This window comes from Equus asinus, chromosome 9 (genome assembly GCF_041296235.1).
Source record: "Equus asinus isolate D_3611 breed Donkey chromosome 9, EquAss-T2T_v2, whole genome shotgun sequence".
Classification (NCBI taxonomy): Eukaryota; Metazoa; Chordata; class Mammalia; order Perissodactyla; family Equidae; genus Equus; species Equus asinus.
The window spans coordinates 43,014,037-43,038,770 of NC_091798.1; the positions used below are offsets into that span (position 1 = coordinate 43,014,037).

At 47.5% G+C, this 24,734-nt stretch overlaps 2 protein-coding genes across 3 annotated transcripts in view; one reads left to right on the forward strand and one right to left on the reverse strand.

Annotated features, from left to right (window-relative positions):
• The first annotated feature begins 8,481 nt into the window (after positions 1-8,481).
• Positions 8,482-9,525, forward strand: SMIM32 (small integral membrane protein 32). Its single transcript, XM_044781101.2, has one exon. The coding sequence runs from the start codon at positions 8,482-8,484 to the stop codon at positions 8,791-8,793; it is 312 nt and encodes a 103-aa protein (XP_044637036.1). The 3' UTR covers positions 8,794-9,525.
• Positions 9,526-18,497: 8,972 nt separating this feature from the next.
• The window catches only part of SMAD5 (SMAD family member 5), a 46,757-nt gene continuing 40,520 nt past the window's right edge, over positions 18,498-24,734 (reverse strand). For both annotated transcript variants that reach the window (XM_014828429.3, XM_014828430.3), the window contains one exon: positions 18,498-23,581. In XM_014828429.3, the coding sequence (XP_014683915.1) occupies positions 23,438-23,581 (144 nt within the window). In that variant the 3' untranslated portion in view covers positions 18,498-23,437. The remainder of the gene's footprint in view (positions 23,582-24,734) is intronic.

Sequence of the window (24,734 nt, forward strand, 5' to 3'; positions counted from 1 at the left end):
TTTAAAAGCTTTGGAGAAAATGAAAACATCATTTCAAAACCTGAAGGAATATGCTCCCAAATTTTGTAAACTTGGACTTTTCCTCCTTTTTCTAGTCAAGGATGGACCCTTCTCTATATTTTAAGCATAGGTCGGGGGAGGGCCATGAAGAGTGAACGCTGTCAGGAGGACGTCTCTCCTGTCCCACTCTCCCGTTAACTTGGGAAGGGACATCAGGCCTGTGCCCATGAAGACAGGGTGTGCAGGAGGCCTGGTCCAACTACCAGGAGCCTCCATGGAGAAGGCTGAGCCTCCTGTGGAGGACCAGTTTGCAGGCTGGCCTGGTCTTTGGGGAGGGTGGTGGGTAGGGAGGTGGTGCCTGTCTGTGTGGAGCCAGGACTAATCCCCTGAGATGGCAGCCAGGCCTCTAACTGCCCACCCAGGACCTCGGCTCAGGAGCAGAATCTGCAGGCAGAGCTCAAGCCTGCCCCTGCTGAGGCTCCCCAGCCTGCCCAGAGTCCTCGCTCTGCAGGCAGCTGCAAGACGGATGTACTGGAGATGGGAGCTGGTGACACTCTTCCTGCAGGTCCCCAATCCCAGAGCTTCTTGCTGACTCAGATCAAGACTTTCTGGCTGGTGCTGCCCTCTGGCATGGGTGGGGTTACAGGTGGCCTGGGCCATCCCCTGTATCTCTCAGATATGGGTTCAGCCATACCTAAACCCTAAGAAGGCTGCCCGATGCGCCCTTCCCAGTCCTTCTTTTGTGGCAGGCACCCCCGCCCCCCAACCCTGATCCCCCCACCCCAGACATCAGACATTCCTGACAGAGTTGGAAGCAGGCCAGTCCTCAGTCTGTCAGTTCTTGGGAACCTCGGGCTCACAGGTCTGGGTCTGAGAGCAAGGAGAGACCTCTCCCCACCAGCTCAAACATGCTGGAGCCAAGACGGGCATCTCACTTATCAAAGCCCCCACGGTGCCTCATCTGCTGGCCAGGCCCTCATTTGAGCCAGAAAGGGATCTGGGTAGGAACAATGATGGAGGCTGACAATCAAGGATACGCTAGAACAACCAGCCAGCCTGAAATGAGGACAATAAAGTGAGCCTATGTGGTGATGTTGGACACTCCAACCTTTCTGCCGCAACGTCATGTTCAGCTCCTAGTAGGGGAGGGGAGAAGAGCGGAATTCCAAATCGTGACTGCTTGCCTAGGGGTTTACTCCTCGATGACTTTTATTTTCTTTTTTACCCTTGTTTATGTTTTCCCAGTAATGACCAAATACTGCTTTCATAACCAGGATAAAAATAGGGGGAAGTGTGTTTTATTTTTAAAAAGGTCAGTGGGAACCATGTAAGTGGTTGACTCAGACAGTGACCACGATAATCTGGGCTCCCTGTGGCAGCCGGGGTGCCCAGGACGATGGAGGTGGGTTTCCGTGAGGTCACTGCAGCTCAGACTTAGGGGCCCCAACTCCTGTTCACTTGGTCACGTGTTTTTATAAAATTTGTAAAAGTAAGGCATTTTATCAGGTAAAACTACTGTTTTCCACTACGACTTCCCTCTGCCACACTTCTCCTCAGGTCTGACTGCACTGAAGAGCCCGTGAAATTTGGGCCACCCCGCTGAGAGGGGGCTGTGCTGGAGGTGCCTCTTAGAGCTTTGGTTCTGCTCGCCGCCCGCCTGTGGTTCCCAGGGACGATCCCACCGCCCGCTGTGTCAGCTCACTGGTATTAGGACACAAAGGTGCAGGGTCCCGAGCAGAGTACCCTGGACCAAGTGTCGCTAACCACCTGGGAGCAGGGAATGCGACTATGGAAGGGAACTGCGGTTTGAAATGTATGGCGCCAGAAGCCAGTCTGGATTGTTTTTCCATGTTTTGGATCTTTGTCAGCTTTTCAAAATTCGTAATTTATTTCGATTCTGTTTCTCTTTCTAAATAAATCTTCACTTTAAAACCTAATTTTGTGGTGTTATTCTCAGAGAAGGCCCCTAAGATGCACAAGCTCCAGGCTCCACAAAACCTCCATCTCCCCCTAAGGATGGGTTGCAGAGGGACAGCGAAGGGCGGGTGGCTGCTGCAGTCTCCGTGTCGGGCAGTGGGCCTCTGCGCCTGGGCAGTAGCAGTGTCTGTGGAAATGCCAATGCCAGGAGAGAGAGCAGGTCCAGCCGCGACACACAGCCCGGGACACACATGGACCTTACACCACTGACCACTGAAACAAGGGAAGGGGGGCTGGCTCAGCCCCTGGAACCTGACCTCAGCCCAGACTCACAGGCGCAAACCCAAGGGTGTGCCTCTCACCCTTGGAAGATTCTGAATCTGAGGCACACAGTCAAAACCAGCTGTAAACAGCTGGAGACTGCCTGGGCCTCACGCACCCGGGAGAGAGGCCAGAGAGGAAGGGTTAGCCAGGCCCAGGGCTTGGAGAGAGGGCTTCTGAGCAGAGGTGACTTCAACCTCTGGCACCTGCCGCTTCCTCGAGGCCTCGACAGCCCTCTGCAAAGGGTCACCAGCCCCAGCCTCAGCAGAGAAAGATCACTCTACTTTTGACCACCCACTGAGCCCCAAATTGCGGCCAGCTGCCCACCCCCTGCCGGACAGGGCTCTCCTAACAGGCAGCCCGCTGGCCTGGCTGCCACATGTCTAGTTTGGGTGCTTCCTACCAGGTCCTCCCTTCCTCTCTCCTCTCACAGGTGTCAGACCTGCACTGTGATCCGAAGGCTCCCCCAGCCTACTCCGCCTCCCACACCCTTTATCCGCCACTGGCATTTCCACCAATAAGTCTCCCACACGTGCTTCTCGGAGGACCCGAACTGACATGAGACCAAACTGGGTTATTCTTCTTGCCATAATCAGAATCATTAAAAGAGATTACAAGACAGTAACTTTTTCACTGTGTGATTCAATGACGTACCCATTTGCTAGCTAAACTAATACTGCGCCCCACTTGAAGTGTGCATTCCAGATCTCGGGAAATGCAATCCTACAACAGAACCAGCTCTTCCTGACCTTTCCATGAAGTAGCTCTTGATCCGTGCCACAGATGGCGTGGGTTGAGGGGGGCCTCCAAATTGACTAAACATACTTTCTCCCTGCCTTGCTGCCTCTCTCCACCTCTGGGCCCAAGGCACCCGCTCTGGCTCTCATTCTTCCTCCCTTGAAGTACAGGGACAGGGACCAGAGGACCCCAGCCAGATGCCAGGTGCCCCCGAGCCTGGCTACTGATTTAAACAACAGTCCTAGGGGGCCAGCCCAGTGGAGCAGCAGTTAAGCTCACCCGTTTCGCGTTGGTGGTCCAGGGTTCACTTGTTCAGATCCCAGGCACTGACCTACATACCACTTGTCAAGCCATGCTGTGGCAGGTGTCCCACATATAAAGTAGAGGAAGATGGGCACAGATGTTAGCTCAGGGCCAGTCTTCCTCAGCAAAAAAGAGGAGGATTGGTAGCAGATGTTAGCTCGGGGCTAATCTTCCTTGGAAAAAATAAATAAATAAATAAACAACAGTCCTGTTCCAAGTCCTCCTACTCCTTTGGGCACATGCTGGCTCTATCCCAGCCTCAGGCCACCTCCCACTCTTGGCCAGAGAGGTGGCCTGCTCCTTAGCATGCAGGGACTCCACCCCGAACCCCCTGATCAGGACCAGGCGGCAGTGCATCTTCACCAGCACGCAAACCTCTGTCCTTCCCAGAGAAGGCTAGGTGACGCACCCAGGGGGTGGCAATCAGTCTGCTATCAGTCCCAGGAGCCAGCAAGCTTTGTGTCACTATGACCCGCTTGGCTAGAGGCCATACAGCTAAAGGGACCCAGAGAGGCAGGCAAAGTCATATGTCATTGGGACCAAGGAGAAAGATGTTGAGGGACTAACCAGTGAGACTTTGTCCAAAAAATGGCACACCCGGAGTCATCCTATCTCCAGAGTCAGAGCCAACAGCCCCAGCCCGCAGATCCAGGTTTGCACCCTCTCCCTGAACTCCCAGCCCCACCCAGGCAGCCTTGTGGATCGCATTACTGACTCTCCGTCCCACCGTCTGATCCTGCAAGACACCCACAGGCCTAGGGATCAGAGGACAGAAACAGAGATGCCCTTTCTGGGGTAGGAGTCCTTTCGTGAGCACACTCCTTGCAGAGCCACTTCTCCCTCACAGCCAGCCTTTCTCCACTGACCCCGCTCCACCAACCAGACTCCAACCCCTGCAGGCCCCCACCCGGCCATTCTCCAAGCCCACTGCTGCCTATCTGCATTTGGAAGATCACTTCACTTCAGAGCCTGGGCTTGGCCTACTTGTTATTTAGTTCCTAAAATGGTCATTCAAACATGCAACCTTATGTCACCAACCAACTACTGTGGTTACCAAAGCCATCTGTGAAAGAAAAAAAACCCAACATTGCTGGGGTGAGGGTAAAAATAAAAAGGTCTGCGCGAGGGCACGGGCAGCACTCACAGAGGAAGCGGGGCCGGCGGCAGCAGCCGGATGTGCGCAGTGCACAGGGAAAACCCACTCCGGCTGCGACCAGCTCCAACCTCAGACAGCAGTTCTTCACCCTCGATCTTCACCCAGCCTCCTGGTGACGCTGAGTGGTTTAATGATAATTCCCCGAGCGTGCAGAAGAAACAGAAATAGCTTCACCAAGCATCACAGGTCGGCGCGGCATAGTTTATGAAATGCTGGGGCCCTAATGGTCCCCGGCTCCCTAATTTCCATCAAACAGCTGCCAAATGGCCCCATCGCGGCAGGAAAGGCACACTCGCCCGGCCTCTCTGGGTCTCTCCACAGACAGGCCGGTGGGGGAGGAACACGTGTCACTCAGTGACCATGTAATGGGGAAGAGGTCGCTCCAGGGTCCCAGCCCTGTGACCTCAGCCCGTCAAAGTCAACCTCCAAGCCCCTTTATAATCTTTTCTGAGACTTAAATGTGTGGGTACACAAAGCTCCCTTAATGGAAGGTCGTTCTGGTTTGTGTAAAAAGCTGTGTAAACTTCATCTCTGCATTTACTCAGCATCAGCCTTGTTTAATTTCCTGCCGGGGGATGTTCGGGGAACGTGACTGCCCTCTTGGGGCTCTGAACATCTTTTGGAAAAGAAACAGTGCTCTCCCCACTTTGGGACCAAAAGACCCCCAAAAAAGGGCAAGAGATCTCCTCCAACTTTACCAAAAGGAAAGGCGCTTTGACCATATGCTCTCATTAGAAAAAGCAGCTTTAGACTGAGTGGACAAGCACAGGCTGCGGAGTGGAGTCTGAGGCCCCCTGGCAACGTGACCCAGCTGTGTGACCTTGGTAGGTGACCCCACTTCTCAGGGTTCCAGCTTCCTCCTTGGGAGAATGGAGTGGCTCTCTCACAGGTTGCTGTGAGGAGAAAGAGGTCATGCTGAAACCCAAGCCAGGCTTGGCTGTGAAAGGAGGTCTGCACATGGCAGCTACTAGAGGTGGTCCCTGTAGGGGTTAAGTGCATGGACTCTGGAGCCTGGCTGCCAGGTTCAAGTCCTAGCTCCACTATTCACAGGCCACGAGACCTTGCCTGTCCTACCTCTGCAAAATGCAATGTGCTGATGAAAAGCAGCAGCTCCGAGGAAGGAATGCGCAGTGCCAGGGACCCCAGGTTCAGAGATGTCCCCTGTCCCACATGAGCAACGGAGCAGCAGGAGCCCTCCATCCACCCCAAACCCTTCGCAGACTCCCCTGCTCCTCGGAGGATCACAGCACGTTTCCAGAGCAGGACCAGAAATCACTCACCGTAAACCTTCATCTTACAGCCCAAAAGGCTGAGGCTTGCCCCAGACTCCACTTAGGACCTCCCAACTGAGCTGCCCAGACTTTCCGCCATCGCCTGGTGTCTGACCTGATCTCCTGGGCGGAGCGGAGAGGAAGCGGGGTCCGTGGGCCATGTGACTCCCCATATAAACACATGGAGGAAAGTCTAGGCCAAACCCCAAACTGAGCTACAAACTGAGAACTGTTTGATGCTTTTCCTCATCGTATGTATTTTAGATGGCTGCAACCTTTAATGAAAAAGAAAATTTTAATACTCAATTAAAAATAATTTTGTTATACCTTTAAAAAAACCCCAGGACCCAGGGAGTTACTGACAGCAGGGGCTTCACCTGAATAAAATGCCCTCCATCCAGTCCACACGCTCAGCCTCCCCTTGGCTGAACATGTCCATGAGACAGCCTGTTGTCGTGTCACATAATGTCCCCTGGGATCCTGCTGGCTGGGTGAAATGCTGTCTGAAATAAGTCAGGCCTTCAGAGAAAGGGACTCCTGGCGTTCGGCTGGTGGGCCCCTTCCATGGCTGCTGCATCACTGTTTTGGGCGGCTGGCCTGTGCTGATGTGGGTAGGCCTTGCCCCTCTCAGAGCCAGCTTTCCCATCTGCAAATGAGGGGGTGGCCTAAGCAGCAGCCAGGCAGAGGGGCGCAGGCTCCTATGCCCTTGGAGCACACTAGGCGGCTCTTCCGGACCAGGTGGGTAGATGGGGCACTGCTGAGTCCTGCCGGGTCCTGCTGTCCACCCCATACCCACACACACGGGCCTCTTCCGGCCCAGGGAGGCCCCCCAGGCCCATCCACGAGACTAAGAGGAAAACACTGAGGTGGGCCTCCGGAGCATTTTCCACCTCACTCAACAAGCAGTCAAACTCTCTGTGGGGTCATGACTTGGGGACACAGTTTCAACACTGGACAAAGAGCTTGCAGAAGTGTTTCTTCTGGGCAGCTGGGATTTGTGGGAATGAGCTCTGGCCGAGGTCGGCCTGGCACTCCTCGGTTGTCCTTGTTGCGCCTGTGGCCAGGTGTGAGGTGCGGTGAGGGAGAGGGCAATCGCTAACTCATCTTCCCCCGGTTCCTTCAGCCAGCACTCATCAAGCTCTCCCAGGTTCTGCACCCCTTGAGTGGGGAAGGAGGTAAGGGGGAGACACAGCCATGATCTTGGCCGACCCTGCAGGGGTCTCAAACAAGAGACCAGACAGCATTGCTGGGACTAGGGTGAGGGGTGAGGTGCTAGGGTGCAAAACGGACGGAGGCACCTCGCTCCTGACTCTGCGCCTGCAGGACCCTGGGGGTAAGCGCCTCCTTCAATCTCGTGGGGAGGACAGTCAGTGCCGTCAGTACTTCCTGAGCAGAGCAGAGGCTGCAGCAGCCAGGGCAGGGGCTCCCATACTAGCCTGGGGGGCTTCAGAGGCTTCTCAGAGGAAGTCAGGAGTTCGGACTCTTGGAAAAGGAGATCCCCCCCTCAGTCCTGCTGACTGCTCACCTCTGCCCTGGCCCCCAAGCATTCACCAGGGCTGCAAAGGGCAGGTAAGCCATCACCAGCATCGTGTCCTCCTCTTGCCTCCCCAGCCGAGCGGAACTGGCCAGGAGAGCTGAGCGAGGGAGCTCCCGGTGGGGGAAGCACGTGTGCCCTCAGGGCACAGCAAGAGAGGAGCCTGAGACTTGGAACCAGTCCCAGCCTGTCCGGGAGCCCTCTACCTTCGCCCAGGCCTCCCCCGGAGGCAGTGTGCCCTGCCTGAGCTACCCAGCAGCCAGTGGGGCTCCAACCAACCCGGTTACGCCTGGAGGGAGAATGTCAAGGAGAAGAATGAAAGCAGGTGTCCATGCCCGGCTGAGCCTTGTCTCTGAGTCGGTTTGCTGTCAACAACTGTCTCTGTTTTGCGTGTCTCTGCTCATAGGTCTGTAACCGTCCGTCTCTTTGTCCGTCAGTCTTTCTGTGACCCTGTGTGTTTTCTCCCTGCCTCTCTCTGTGTGTCCCTCTCTCTGTGAGTGATGTGAGGCCGGGCCGGGGGCAGTCGCAGCCCTGTCCTCTCTCGCCCTCATTGGTTCGCAGCCGCTCCCCGGGGGCAGCCGCTGCCAGTCCCGCCCCCCCCCCCCGCCCAGGACCTGAGCGCAGCGCGCTCAGAGCCGCCTCAGAGCTCAGTCTCCTGCTCGAGACAGGAGGGCAGCAGCCAAAGCGAGTGGAACAGGCTCGCTGCACACCGAGCATCTTGACAGGGACTCCGGGCTGCAGGACTGCCCGGAGACCGGCGGCGGCGGAGGACGCAGAGGACTCCCGCCACACGCCCTCGGTACGCTGGGCGTCCGGGCGCTGAGCCTGCACCCCGAGCTGCGGCCGCACTCGCCAGGCACTTCTCGCCGCCGCTGCAGCCCAGAGGCGCCCCGGATCCCGGAGCTCACCGGAGCCGGGGGTCCGAGCTGCGAGGGCGACCGTAAAACCGCAAGACGGGTGACTCGGAACCGACGAGAAACAGGGAAGGCCCGAGGGTCGCGGGCGCGGGGCCGTCCAGCTCCGAGCCCTGGGGTCCGCCGCCCAGCGGGGAAGGCAGCTGAGCGAAGGCGAGAGAGCGGCCGCGGCCCGGGGACTCTCGGCCCCAGCTGACCCGAAGGCACCGACTCCCGGTCGGTTGCGCGCAGCAGGGCGGGAGGGGCGCCCCATGGAGGCGCCGGGTGGCGCCGGTCCGCGCAGGGCTAAGTGAGGCGGCCGGGCCGGGGTCGGCGGCCCCACGGGCCATGTACGGCGACGTGTTCAACGCCACCGGCGGCCCCGAGGCGGCGGTAGGCGGCGCGCTGGCCCTGGCAGCCACGGTCAAGGCAGAGGGCGCTTTGCCGCTGGAGCTGGCCACCGCGCGCGGGATGCGGGACGGCGCGGCCACAAAGCCCGACCTGCCCACCTACCTGCTGCTCTTCTTCCTGCTGCTGCTCTCCGTGGCGCTCGTCATCCTCTTCATCGGCTGCCAGCTGCGCCACTCGGCCTTCGCTGCGCTGCCCCACGACCGCTCGCTGCGCGACGCCCGCGCGCCCTGGAAGATGCGGCCGGTGTAGCGGTGGAGCGAGCCAGGGCCGGCGGGCGCCGTGTCCCGGTCCTGCCACGAGCGATCGGCACGAGCCGGGCAGGGCGGGCCTGACGCAGGGGGGTCGCTGGCCGCTGGGAACACTGCGCTCTGACCCAAAGACTCTTCCTGACCTCGAGCGGCAAGCTGGGCGTAAAAGGAGTCTGAGGCGTTAGGAGGCTGCTCAGGGTCCGGATCCTAGTAACCGCAAGGCACCAAGGCTCTGATCCCCTGGCTGGATCTTTCTTCCCCTGGACAGCGGGTGCAGCCGGTCGCCTTCCTAAACGACGGCGCGCCCGCCCGGACCCAGGAGCTTTCCTTTCCACCTGCTGACTTCCTTACTTTGCACACGAAGGGGCAGGCACGACGAGAGGGCAACTAGCCTGGACCTGCCCTGTCCGGACGCCCTGGCCCCGTGGCTGTCTTCCCGAGGCTGCTACCGCCTCTCCCGCTCTGTGTCACCAAGGACTCTGCTAGGATCCGAGAGTGAATTCAGCTGGACTTTGGAATGATGGCCCTCCAGGGCCATGTTCCCTGGGGGAAGAGAGGGGACACGGAGTTTCAGTAGGTCCCGCTGGGGTCCAAGGACTCAGTTTTCTTTGTGGGCACAGGCGGAGGGGTAGCCAGTCTAGAGGTGGCGGGTCTCACCTGCAGCACCCTGGGGTGGGGATCCGTCCCACATCTCCAGGGCCTGCCTTTCTACAATAAAACCTCACCGAATTAGACCCAGTGCTGAGAATGTCCTGGTCATTGGTTGCGCCGCTTTGAAAAAGGGGAAAAGGACAGGGCGATCTCCCGAGCACCCTGAGACCCAAGCGCTCCAGCCTCCCACCTCACTGAGGCCCAGGTCAGTTTGAATGATACTTCCTCCTCTCCAGCTTTTCCCCAGGGTCAGTCAGCTCCTTGCTCTGGGAAGTGTTTCCAGAGCCCGTTTCCAAGAGGCATTGCTGCCTCATCTGAAAAGATTCCCTGTGATGGGGCTCCCTGGAGACTTTCTGTGCAGGGCGGTTCCTTCTACTTTGGTGTCCTCCCTTTTGCTCTCAGAGCCTCCTTGGGCCTAATACCTTCCAAGAGCCATTTCTGGACCAGAACCATCTGGTGAAGGAAGGGCCCGCTGGTCAGGCGATGGGGGCAGCTGCTTAACACTTTTTCCCAAAGTAGGTAGGAGGCCTGCTCTGGAGAGCACAGTGAGAAAGCAATGGACCAATAAATCCAGCTAGGAAAAGACCTAGCTGAAAAAACAAACTGAGATGGGTGGGGGGCCGGCCCCATGGCTGAGTGGTTAAGTCCACGTGCTCCACTGTGGCGGCCCAGGGTTTCGCCGGTTCGGATCCTGTGGGATTTGGGGAGATAAAGCAGAAAAAAAAAAAAAAAAAAGATTGGCAACAGTTATTAGCTTAGGTGCCATTCTTTAAAAAAAAACAAAAACAAAAACAAAGAACCTGAGTGAGAATAGAAAGATTTGTGATAACCTTGACCATTTCAAAGTTAATCTAATTCTAGGGAATCTTATTTATGGGGGGTTAAAATAATTTCAAGAGTCACCTGGCTAAGGAAGGCACTAGAGCTTGGAGAATGTGTGACTAAAAAAGGGATTTGGGGGCCGGTTGGTGGCTTAGTGGTTAAGTTCTGTGCGCTGCACTTCAGCAGCCCAGGTTCAGTTCCTGGGTGTGAACCTACACCACTCATAGGCAGCTATGCTGTCAAAGCGACCCACATACAAAATAGAGGAAGATTGGCACAGATGTCAGCTCAGAGCTAATCTTCCTTAAGCAAAAAAAGAGGAAGATTGGTAATGGATGTTAGCTCAGGGCAAATCTTCCTCACCAAAAAACAAACAAACAAAAAAAGGATTTAGTAGATTATCTTATCCAGCTGTTCTAAACCATTTAGGAGTCACTTGGGTTTTGAGAATCTGAAGAATGCTAAGGATGCTTTCCTCTGGCAAAATGCATACAGGCACAAAATTCTGCAAACCTTTTATAAGTGTCAGACACTGAAACGGGTCTATAGACCCAAGCTGAGGCTGGGAAGAGACTTGCTAGGGCTCCAGTCTCAGGCCAGGGCTCTCACCACCATTTCTCCTCAGCCAGTGCCCAAGATTCCCTCCTGGCTTCTAGCCCATGCAGCAGCAGGCATGAGCAGTAGAGGTTTTTCACCTGAGGCTTGATTACCCAGGTCTTGGGGAGCTCACACCAGCCAAGTCCTAGTGGTGCTCATTCTATGATATAACCTCACAGAATATTTTAGTTTGGTCTTTGGAAATGTAGCCAAACCTCTCCAGCCTAGAGTAATGGTGACCCTGCTACTCTGTGTGATCCTTGGTTACAGGGAAGACTAAAAGGAATAAATGTAAGAAGATATGGGGGATGCTGGCTGGGATAATGAAATCACACACTGCTGGTACGGGGAACCCTTCAGCCTTGACCTGGGGGCTGGGAGGGGTAGGAGACTGATGTAGAGACAGAGTGGATAGATCGAAAGACAGTTTGCAGAGAGGTCGGAAGCACAAGCTCAGGGGTCCGTCTGGCTTTAAGTCCCAGCTCCACTGCTTACTGGCTGCGTGACCCTGTGCAAATTACTTAATCCATTGTGGCCTGTTTCCTCATCTGTGAGGTGGGTATTATATCACCTAGCTCTACAGGGTTAAATGTTAAATGACAGAACCAATGTGACATGCCAGCACCCAAATATTAGCTGTTATTATATCTGAGCCGTAAGCTGGAGGCAGCGCTGGTGAAAAGAGAAGCTGACCCACGAACAGGACGCGCTCTCACTGGGGCTCACTGTCTGCTGGCACCACCAACAAATGCAAGGGCTGGTCCCTGCAGGGGGAATATGAGTGGACGGCTGGCTTAGAGGTCACCTGAAGTTCCTGGGCCAGCATCAGCCAAAGCCAGAGGGATCCAGGAGGCTCTTGGGATCCCTTAATAAAATACTGGCCCAAGGCACCAAGGGGTTAAAGTTGAAAGTGCTAAGATGCAGACTGATGCCTCCATAGGGTTGGAGTGTCCACAGCCACCTAAGCCATAGGCTTGGCCATTTGAAATGAACAGATACTTCTGGAAGAAACTCCTAGGTAATTGGGCCCGTGTAGCTCTGGAATCTAGAAACCAAGCAGGGACAGTGAGAGGAACTAGATTGGCATTCTGCTTTTTGCCAGCACTATGACCCTGAGTAATTTCAGTCCCTTCTCTGGGCTTCGGTTAGACCAGGTGAGCAGTGGCGGGTCCTTTCTCATGCCGGACCTAGCCCCGGATTCTCCCCTGGAAAGCAGGGATGTGGCTGAGTTCATGTCTGCCCTCTACTGATACGCAGGGTAAGTGGACTACAATGTGGTAACTGGACATTTGGATGGATATCAGGGAGACAGGTCTAAACACACACATCCTCACGCCCTTCACTCTTCCCCCAATCCCACGATGCCTTAGAACCCTCTTTGGAGGATGGGCATGGCAGGTTAAAAATAGGAGTAGGACCCATGACATAGGTGTTTGGTTTGCTCAGCTATCACCAGCCACTGGGAGCAGGCAAGAGGGTTGAGAACACATTTCTGATGGGGGGTGAGGGGTGAATGGGTGGGTGAGGGTGGAAATTAGAGGCTGTAGATGCCAGGAACAAAGGAGAAGCATTATAGTGTAGTGACCAAGAGCGTCAGTCCTGGAGCCAGGTAACTTGACCTTGGCCATCCACTCTAGACCTTGATCATGTTTCTGGATTTCTGGGAGCCTCAGTTTCCTCATCTGAGTAGATAATAATAGTATGCGCCTCATGAGTTTTTCAGCATTGCTTGAGACATTGTAAGTAAAGTGTGTACCTCATGTGTGACGTGTGGTAAGCACTCTGAAGGTGAGCTGTCATTACCATTAACCAGGACGTCCGTTTCAGAAGTGTTTGCAGCAGCACAAACAGCAACTGCTTTCCCTCAGTGACTTGAAATCCATTTTCAAAAGGCATGTGCTATCACAAAACACTAAAGAGGCCTGTCCCTCCCCAGCAGGCATGCCCGAGTTGGAGGGCAGCTGTGCTAGGTCTTTTCTCACTCTGCACTTTCCCACTAACCTAGCTCATCTACTCTCATGGCACAGATGCTTTTCCAATGACTCTCTCCAGACCTTACCCCTGAGCCCATTCAACACTGCCATCTGGATATCTCATAGGGAAGCTCAAACTCAACGTGTCTAAACTCAATCTTTCCATATAAACTAGATCTTCCTCCAGTCCTCTCCATCGCACAAGCGTCTCGTTGCCCAAAGTATAAAAACACATGGTGGTCATTCTTGACCCCAACTTCTTCTTTATCCTCCCACGTGCACTTCATCACCTCCTAGACACCACTCTACTCCATCTACTCTCCTCCATCTCCACCATCTCCACCCTAAGTCGAAGCCCAACATCCACTTTTGCCTCTTGCCAATCAAAGCACACAGCTGATCCCCATATCTGCCTCCAGCCCCAGCTTACGCTTACACAAGGCTTCTCCTTGCTCTCAGGATTTAAAACAAAACCCTAACCTTTGCCTACAAGACCCATCATCACCTGGCACCCATCAACCTCTCCAGCCTCATCTCCTCACACTCCTCTTGTGCTCCCAGTTCTAGTCACAGTGACCTTTCCATCCCCAAGTTCTCTCTGCCTAAGCTCTTTGTCTCTCCTCCTTTAACTGGTCAATGCCTTCTCACCCTTCAGGTCTCAATTTAAATCTCTCCTCCTCAAAAAGGACTTGCCTGAGTTCTCAGAGAAGATCAGTTATATTCATTCATAGCCCCCACAGCTATTAAATAACTGTATAATTCATAGTCTAACGTCTCTCCTCTACTAACATGTGAGTTGTTTGAGGTCAGGAACAACACCCGCCTTGTTCACTGCTGCGTTCCCAATGCCTGGCAGCGTTCAACACAAGAGAGGCACTGAATATTTGTTGAATGAAAAGAGTAGAAAGACAGAGCTGGAGGTTAAGGTAAGTTTGCCTCTGGGTTTTTCACCCAAACACTTCCCCTTTGATTTTCTGTCGTAAACTAAACTTGCATCAGATGAAATATTGAGGTGAGCTTCCTTATTGATTGATCCTCCAAGTGGCCAGTTTCCTGCAGGTGGTAATCCACAAAGTTGTTAGCAACTGACGTTTCTTGTCTCCTCTATGTAACACCTCACTTATTATCGTACCTCCCGCAGAGACTAAAGCACCGTGCAGTTTTGTTTGTGCCTTTACCAATTTCTTCTTGAATGACTCCTGTTCCTGCAGGGCAGCTGAGATCGGTGCAGTATCATGCACGTGCCTTCTGAATTGCCTTGACTAAGAATCAGTTCAATCACTACTTCACATTTCTACTTCCTCACCTCTTCCTGGGCTTGGATCAAAGATTTCCTTCTCAATGAGACCTTCCCTGGCTTTTGGATCTAAAACTTTAACCTCCCCCGACCCCGGACGTTTCAAATTTCTTTCCTTCTTTACTCTTTCTCCCTAGAACTTACCACTACCCTATATATTTCACTTGTTTTGTGTTTCCATCACCCAGAATGAAGATCCATGAGGGAAAGAGTTTTTGCTTTATTCAGATTATCCTCAGCCTAACATCTAATAGGCCCTCAAATATTAGTTGAACAAATGAACAAACAAACTGATACTGCTCAGGACCAGAAACAATACAGATATTCAGAAAAACAGGGGCACAGTCTACTTTTAAAGTCTCCCTCATTCTCCGTTTCTTCTTTTTCTCTATCCTCCAAAACTGATCAGGTCACCCTAACTGGATAGGGACCAAGAACAATAAAGTGTGGTACAGCTTCACCTTCCCTGAGGACTGAAGATGCCTCTCCTACTACACCTCTCGTGCCTGGCACAAACCTTGACTTGTAGCAAGCACTGAGTAAAGGTCTGGCGAGAGTCGAAGTGAATGAGCAAGGATTAATTAGGCTACAGTCTGAATTGTTAGAACAAAGATCACTCCCCACCTCTAAGTTTCTTCTTCACATAGCCTTCCAGGAGTAGCACTGTCCCACCATCCTCCCTCCTTGGCTTCCAGGTCCACTTCAAGGTTCCCGCCATCGTAGCTGCGTTCTAGCTGGTGGGAAGGGGAACGCAGCAAGGAGAACATTCCTCCTTGGAGCATGATGCTGAAACGGCACCCGTCATCTCTGCTCGTATCCCATTGGTCAGAACTCAGTCGCAGGACATAGCTAACTGAAAGGGAGGCTGGGAAATGCGGTCCGCAGCTCCACACAGGTGGTCTGTAATTAAGGAAGGGGAGAACGGGCATTGGAAAACTTGCTGCAGTTTATTAGACAGACGGTAAAAGGAAAGCGCCTTTCTCGTCGTCTGAAGAACACCTTTGTAGTCTTACTATTTTTGTTTGTGCTTGCGTCCATCGTCTTCACCTTCACTGTTATCACTAACTTGGCCTAAACAAATTCTGTAAAATACGCAGAATTTTAGGTAAAGAAAAGGCAATCAGGGAATGTTTACTATTAGCTAATCTTAACTAAAGTTGGCACAGCCCTTCAACCCCCTCCCGGCCCCGTGCTTTTTCTCCCCCTACAACCACACATACTTCAGCAAAATGCATCTTTTTATTCTAAAGTACAACTATAGGTCACCATGTTCTGTCTCTCCAGGGCATTACCAGCGGTGCCCTGCCTGAGTGCAATTAAAGGCCAACAGCTGGGGATGGTATTATGAGATCTAAACCAGGGCACTAAAATCAAACCACACGGTTCTTAACACTGCCACCCCTGTGAGTTATAAAAAAAAAAAAGACACTTTTTTGGTTATCTTCTCTCGTCAAATACTCAAGGAAACAGTGCCCTTTTGACATTCTCTGGGAAAATATTTATAACTGTTCATTTTGTAGGTTCTCTAATCAACAATCCCAGGAACATGATAACTTCAGGGCAAAGGCCCCAAAGTTCAGAGAGAAAAGAATAGGTCTGAATGTTCTAATGTCTTAATTGAGTTTCCCCCTTTCTTCCCTTACGAGGCATGGAATAGACCTCTAATAGTTAAAATGCTGAGCTAGAATCCACTCAACTAGGAATTGTCTTATTACATAATTTAAAAGACGAATTTTAGAATACAAAAAAGTCAATCTGACTTCAGTACGCATTCATTCAACAAACAGTGGAGTGCTTACAATCTACCAAGAACTGCTCTAGCAGTGGGAACACAGGCCTGCCTTCACAGGGCTTACATTCCCATGAGATGAGATGGTCTATACACAGGGCAGAGAAATAAAACAGTGTGTTGGATGGTGACAATGCTATAGAGAAAGAAAATCTTTCTCTTTCTCCTTAAATACCAGGGTCTTATTTTCCTTCTTTCTGAAAACCTTCCCAGATTAACGCCAATTGGCTTGTCACTTCAGCAATCTCATTAAAATATCTTGATAGAGAGGCGTGATGTTATCCATGTTAGAAAGGTCTGCCACTCAACAAAATATGAGGTAGCTCAGAGGGCACAACGCTGTCTTGGGTATAGAGAATTTAAGAAACACTGAAACCAAACCAGTTTTTCTGAGAACCCTCTCAGAGAAGGAGCTACAGCTCCACCCATAATCAGCTAAATTTTTGTCAAAGAAAAGAAAGCATGGATGTAGAGTGACTACCAGAACAAGTTAAATGCATAAATGTTTAGTGGTTAGCTATTGTTTGGGAGTTTTAGTTTATACTTTTCTGTACTGTTAAAATTCTCAGCATTTATCCCACATAAAAATACTTAAGATGAAATAATAGGTGAGGTTTTTACTGGTGGGGAAAGAGATTAAGACAAAGTATAAGGAAGCTTTCAAAGTCCATCCCCAAACTTCAGAAACCTGCCTCAGGAACATCTCACAGGAGTTACACACACATCCACTTGATGCAGTATGGACAATAAGAGTCTTCACCACCAACCTAAACCCTCCTTCCACTTCCCACCCAGGATACTTTACGATGGAGACGGTTAAGCAAGCCGCCAACAACTCTTCTTTGTGTTTTCCCTATAGCTATTTCCCCTTTCTTTAAAATACAACCACAAAAGTGACTTAGATCAAAAGAACACAATTTTTTTTTTTTATAAAAGTCAGTTTATTAAAGATAGGCTTACAAATTCAACAACAAAAAACACAATGATACTAATGGGGGGAAAGTTTTTAAAAATGCTTCCCTCTTGGGGCCAGCCTGGTTCACGCACTCTGCTTCAGCAGCCCGGGATTCATGGGTTTGGATCCCAAGTGCAGATCCCAGGTGCAGACCTACAGACCACTCATCAACCCACGCTGTGGCAGCTTCCCACATACAAAACAGAGGAAGAGTGGTACAGATGTTAGCACAGGGCCAATCTTCCTCACCAAAAAAAAAAGCTTCCTTCTTTAAACTATATATACCTACAGAGCTCCAAATAAGTACTTTCTTATAAGCTTGCCCCAGCCTGCTGACAGCCTTCTCATAAACATTTATAAAATATGGACGGTGTGAAAACTGCTGCAGTATGGAACAGCATTACCCACTGAGTCTGTCTAAAAGAAAACTGAAGCACATGTCACAATTGGTGCCCTCATCACCTACACTGACTTGGTTATAGGAATTTGAAAACTAATTATCTTAAATCTGAGAGAAGCCAACACCTCTCACTGACTGTTCACTGAAATCTTTTGCCAGAACAAATGATTTTTAAAATATGCTTTAAAAAAAATATGCTTCTAAAGCAGCCAATGAAGTCACTACTAAATAACCTTACTAAATGCCTTATACTTGAAATAAAAAGGCCTAAGAAGGAACTGATTTGCATAAATGGATTCTTTCGATGAAGTCTTTTCTCTAAATAGAATAATGAAAGCTTTTATATTTATTTTGAGTTAAAATATTTAGTTTGGATTTTTCTACTTTTCTAGTGGGGGCACATGGATTTTCACCATCTCTCTCTAAGCAGAATGAGTTTGCATTTCTTATATACACAACATAGAGGTGGGTGAAGTGTGCACTTGGTGGGGATGATAAAACTAATCTGTGATTTTAAATTTTTTTAAAAAGGGAAAATAAAGAAAAACAAAGCTAATTTGCAATGTGGATAAACAAGGGTTGATCTACCCAAGTCAAGCAGCAACAGAAATAATTCCTCAGAATCAAAGACGTAGAAAAAATGTAAGAGATAATAATAACAATAAGGTACTTTCTAGGTACTTTACTTGTATTACGTTATTTAATCTTCCCCAAAATCCTACGAAGTAGTCTTTTAACTTTATAGATCAGGAAACTGAGGCACAGTGTGGTTAAGCAGCTTGCCTAAGGGCACACAGCTAAGAAAGCTATGCAGCCCAGAACTCAAATGCAGGCAAGGCAGACTCCAGAGCCAGCTCTGCTAAGAGCTATTCTGTCTTCCAATCATCCAGTCAAGACCTCTCATTTAGAGATAAATCTAGAGAAGGGAAATTAGTGGTTAAACACAGAAACCCCAGACTCTAGATCCAAATCCTTTTTCAAAACCAAACTAAACAAAGAAAAACACAGCAACTCTCTTACAAACAGAATGGGAAAACAGCGATCATTCTGAGCGAACCTCATGCTGAGTGGAAAGGCAGGGTCTACGCATGGTCTACCACGAGGGCACACACACAGGCAACATGGCGGCCCCAGCAACGGACAATCTCCTCCTTACAACTCCACTCAGTGAAACATGTCAAGTCAAAACAGAGTACCAAAAAATGAAGAAACACACATACATTTAGCAGGTTTTGAGGTTTATTAAAATAAAGTATTAGCAAACAAATGCAAAAACAAAGTTCTTAAGAGTTATGGCTTTGAAAAGCACAATATAGTAAAATCTAATACATTTTTATAAGTATCAAAAAGATAACACAATTGAAGCATGTTGCTAGAATTTCATTTTCTACAACATAAACAGAAGCAGAACAAGTACAAGCAAGAAGCAGACTTATAGTGCAGCCATTGGTTTGGTCGTCATCATCTGTGTATGAAATACTTTTTAAGAGAACATGGGCAGGTATATACAAATATCCAGTTTTCATGATTACAATCCTATCCAATTTTAAAATGAGATTTTCAAAAAGCAACTTTAACTAATCAGGTTAAGAACAAAATCACTCGCCCAATTATTATTTTCAAGAGTCCCTGTGTCAAAATACTTTACGAATCAATCAAAGCCCATCACCTCCTTATGGTGTGAGGAGGGAAAAGCTGACTCTAAAAGATGCTTCTTCACACAGCACTTGGGACTGTACGGCCTCACTGGAGTCTCGTTACAGCTGACACCAGCTAGTATTACAAAGGCACTACCTATTAATGGGGAAATCTACCTGTACACAAACTCCTCAACTTTAGAAAAATAGCATCTTCAAATAAATCCTTAAAAGATAATGCTTTATGATGATTTTAAGAATTTTAAGAACAGAATCATTTGGACAAGAACCACACAAACTTTTTTCACTCTGCCATGAATGACAGACGAATCTTTCCCTAAGACTGGATCTTTTCAACAAAACAACTCACCCTTGTTTTACAGCAACTGCTACCAGCGAACATTATACCATAAAAGCTCTTACTTCAAAAACAAATGGATATGTAAAATCTCTCTCATTGGTTTTTGTAAACCATCCAATTTTAGGGTAACACTTCAATTATAACATAGTTCTATTTTAGAAGAGAAGCTTCTATTATGAATAGTCCAATATAACAAAGGCTTAATACTGTTGCCTCTTGTAATTAGGACATGCTAAACTGCAATTCAGTGAACTCCAAAAAACTGTCCAAGTTTCTGCCCAGTAGGCAGAATTGTTTATGCAGAACAAATGCCTTGAATTCTCACTTTCCATACACGCGTCCTCTGGGAGAAGAAAACTTCCCCAGAATCCCACCTGTATCAATGAGAAAAATGATGACACTCTGGTGGAAACAGGCATCAAACCTGAGATTACCCCCCCAAAAAGCTGCCCTAGTTAGTATCTGAGGAGACCACCCATAAACCGACACTCAGGAAAACTCCCTCTCATAAAAATCACCAACACTTCTAAAAGCACAAGGTTACTACTACCTTAAAAGATCCTTGCTTATCTAGCTGATGGGTATAATGAGGACACACAATTATGTTCCTACCCAATAGACTGAGAGGATTTAACTAATAGGACAAAAAAGGGCTCTGACCCTCTTACAAGTTAATAGGTCCAAAATTTAGTCACTGGAAGTTAAATTCAATAATTATCAAAAGATTCTTCCTTCTTCAGGAAGTACACAAAGTATTAATATATTATTTTAAGTGGGAAAGTCATAATGACCCAAAGCAATATTAAGCAAACAACTAGAAAAAGTATAAAGAAATAGATACCAACTGGTACATCAGATGCTCTCCGCACTAGAAGCACAGCACTTACACAGGTACTCGCAAACTTTGTAGAGCTCCTCTGCTATTGGGAGGATCTTATTTTTTGTATAAACTTACCCCTTGCACAGAACACTGTTACAGGGGAATGGTTTCCCACAGGCACTTTCAGGTATTACCAAAGTTTGCATAACGGGAGCCCCAGTTCTTATCTTTACAACAGATTTCAGATCTGAATACTTATTCATCATTTTACATCCTAAAAGGATGTCTTACTCTCAAATGTTATGGAAAGTATACAACAGCTACATCCTCCTTTTGTACTATTAGTGTAGCTTATTGAACTATCTAGTAATCTTATCGTGGATTTCGCCTCAGAAACCCAGCCAATTCTATTAACACAGTTTTCTTATACAGCAATAAAATGTGGAAAATGATATATATTGGTATATATATTTGACATTTTGATTGAGATCTTACTCATATTTTCCCTAAGGAAACAATGCTGGCTTCAGTTGATCAATAACATGCCTGCTACTTTACATTCCATAGCTTAAGCCAGGCAATACCAACCAGACTGTAATATCTATTATGTAGAGATGTTAGTCAAACGCACCTCAAATTCTGGTTTTTCCCCCCAATCAACATCTTTTTGTCCTTTATTCATTACTGACATTAATTTTTATCCTATTCCTACTTCTGCATTTATCAAAGTGGCTGTAATTTTATTATTCCCAGATTCTGTCTTTCCAGCTGGTATATATTAATACGTTGTACATGCTAAAAACATGATTACTCTAATGGTGTTGATGTTTTCATAAATTTGACTATAAACCATTCAGGAGATTAAATAGAAACTTAAAACCATAATTTTCTGAAATAGTTTCTTTCAGAGGTGCTTTCTTTTCATTAGTCAGAATTTTACTTAGTTTTTTCTTGTTTTTACCTTACTGGCAATTTTTATTTCCCAGCCATGGATATTGGGCATCCTCAGGAATTACAGAAGCAGCTAGACTGAATAAAGTTTTCATTTAAAATCCAGGGGTGTGGAGTTAACAACTTTTAGGAAACACAACAGGCTTATACTTCTCCATGAGACTCTTAACAGTTAACAGCTTCAGTACTGCTATTCACGAGCGACAGCTCCTTAGAGAAAACACAGAAAAGGCCAATCACACAAAATCCCGCTAACTCTGAAGGCTGTAGCATGAATAAAAACAATTTTTAATTAACTCAATTGAAAGTGTCAATAAAACAATTCAATGGTTTCCACCAGTTCAAGCCCACTGAGTTGATGACACATATCTGTCATTCAACCTGTGTGGTTTTTTCCACAAATCTGTTCCAAAGATTGTACCATGAACCTAGTAAGTAAAAGAATGATGTAAATATCTAAGTTCTATCAGTAAGCAAATAATCCTCTTTCACAAGGCTGACACAATTCTGGAAGACTGAGAACACATCATGTAAAACTTATGTTTAAGGCTCAGGTGACCGTCAGCAAGTTTCCTTTCACCCAGCCAAGGACTGTGAGCTAAAACACATACGCCGCTCCATCTGAAAGAAGGAGAACCACCCACTGGCTGCACTTTGTAAAAGCAATAAATTATGTCACAAAAACAAAAGGAACAGCATTCTCCTCTCCTCAAAAAAATGCATTTTTTCCTCATAAAAGCAGAAAGGGCAAAGTAGAAAGTCAAGCCAAACTAACACTTTAAACAGAAGATTGACAAGGCTCCATATACTTTCAAAAGGCACCAGAAAATAGGCTGCTTCTGATAGGTAAATTAGGTCATTTTTCTCAAAATAATGTCTTTGCTCTCATGCCATACTAAATGTCCATTTGACTGCTCCCTACAAAAAGGGGTTAGGAGTCCTTTACCCAAAGCCTTTAAGCATAACTGATTAAATGGATATTTTAGAGTTTTCATGCCTTTCCTCTCTGAGGACTGTGTTTTGGGAGACTAGCATCCATTTAGGTGCTAAAAAAAAAAAAAATGGAGACAGAGCATGCACGGTAACTGAGAGAACAGTCTGCATTCTTTAATATGTGAATGTTTAAAATCAGCTATCTTAACAACCACTGATTCATTTAAGTATCAGACCAGCAGCCTCATCCTTGGGGCCAGACTAAGAGGCTCCTACGGCTACAGTACACAGGTCCCTGTATGGGGAGACTGATGAAAGTAAGAGCAATGGGATTAAGTACATGATTTTCCAACATCAATAACATCCATAAAACTGTAGGGAATTAAAAAGGCACCTTAAGTTGGAGCTACAGAATAAGTCTTATAACCTAGGTTGAAAATACAACAAAAGCTAGAAAAAGCATAACTTCCTACAACTGTAATCTATAAATTGCAGTGTTTGTTAATACAAAAGGGGTACCAAGTAAGGATGAGCATCTAAGTCCAAGTCACTTGAGTGTGTTTCACAAAAGGTTATACTAAAAACTGTCACCCATCAAAGTGCAAAATAAAAGATTAATGCATGCCAAAATTAGAGTTCCTGCAACACTGGCCAAAAGCAGCAAACCGAGCTGAACAAGGCCGTGCACGCACTGCCACTAGCTATAGAGTAGCACTGATGACAGATTCTAAGTAAATGACATCTACTGGAGAGCCGATGTTTGCAGTAATTTTTTTTTTAAAAAAGGAAATGTTTTACAAAAGATATAATGAGTAAAGTCACAATACACTGACAAACATTTAGCTGTATTAAATGTAAATTTTATGATGTCACCTAGAAAACTATCACTTTGCTTTTACTGAACACTACTTTTAGAGCAGTGCATAGTGTTCCTTCAAATAAAACATATTTTTTTATAGTTTCTTTTAAGCCCCTAGCATACGCTTTTACAAAACAACGAATTACACTTTTTTAAAGTTGGTGGGACAAAGAAACTGGTAAAAGCACAGCTTCTGGAGGACCAAGAGCAGAAGGAAGCCTTTTCACGGTGTATCCTCTGACATTATTATAATTCTTCATCATGCGATGCATCACTTTTTCAAAAAAATTTAACAAATAAGAAAACTGCTGGGACAACAAGGCCAACTATGTTCCAGTTTAAAATCAATGCCAAACTTTTGAACTGGGGCGTCATACTTACTCTGCATCGTTCACAACACTTTTGAGAGTTAATCACATGAACAAGAATACAAACAAATGTAGATTCATCACAAGATACAAATGTATTGGTCACAATTATGTAGAAAAAAAATAAGCTGTAATATCTGTTTTCCATGTAAGCTCACAGTATCTGTACTGAAAGTTTCTCTAAAATTAAAACAAGTCCACTAGTAATATAATTGAAAAGAATACTTCTGCACTATGAAACAGAAGATATGGGGTTCAGAGGGGAGCCCATCTGAGTGAGGACTTTATCCAGCCACTGAAGAGGCCCATGAAGATGAATCTCAATCCAACAGGGGGTGCTGGTAACATCCTGCCGGTGATATTCTGCTCCCCAGCCCTGTGAAAATGAACAGATATCAGCAAATCCCTCTTTAAACAGTCAACTAGTCTAAACTAACTTTAACTTACTAACAAAAAGATACTTTAATAGTAGAGACATGCAGAATGTACTTAAAGGAAAAAATGATCACAAAACCAATCTTAGCATTCACCAGGGAATTAAAAATAACACAAAAGCTGCATTATTGAAAGATATATGAAGTTTTTAATCATATAATCCCCTTAACAGAAACCCTTGGAGCAAGCTATGTTTCAGAATTCTTTTTTGAATTTTAGAAAGTTGATATAGTGCAATATCTCACAATTAAAACAGCATTTCTGCAGGGAGACGCAGTCTCACTTAACGGGATAAATGAAACCCATAAATAGCCTCACGGAAATTCACAACAGATTTTGTTACCAAAAAGTTTTTGGTATTCAGGTTTGTTCTTTTTTAATATCAGATAAGGCAGTGTAGATGTGATCAATGTATGCAAGTGTAATTTAAGTGGCAACCATGTATCAATTATCCACTAAGATAGGAAATTACTGGGGTGAACTGAGCTGGAACACTTTAGCCTAAGACTCCAGACAAAGATTAAAATTTAATTTTTGTACTTTTATTTGCATGGATTTATCAAGCTCTCTGCTTTACTACTTACTGTAGTCTGGTCCAGGAAGATCAGGCCAGGGGAAGTGGGGAGGGGATGGAGGAGTAGAGATTACCAGTCATGAAAAGTCCTACTTCTACAGAAGAGGGGGAAATGCCTTCAAGGCTAGTGACAAGCTAATGCACATAACAGACCTATAGGAAAGCAGCAAAGAAACACTGGCCTGTGGGACCGAATGCCAGAAAGAAAAAAGCCACACACAGCATTTGACAGTTGCTCTTCTTTGGCTAAATCCTCAAGGACTAAGTGGATATAATACAGGTTGCTTAAATATATCACTAAAATTCTTTCCAAATTTTGCTCATGAACCATCATCTTTGGAATGCCAATAAAATCAGGCCAAGAGTAAATGATAAATTTGAAAAATTCTTTGAACTTTTTGCAAACCCTTAATAACAGAGCTTGGCTACAGGAAAATAATTTTAGTATTCTGAAGATTCTTTAAGTCACTTTAATGGGATATAATAATGAAAACTGCTAAAGAACTTAAAAAGCAATTTT

Coding starts and splice junctions, on each gene's coding strand:
- SMIM32 (XM_044781101.2), top strand. CDS start 8,482: ATGTACGGCGACGTGTTCAACGCCACCGGCGGCCCCGAGGCGGCGGTA.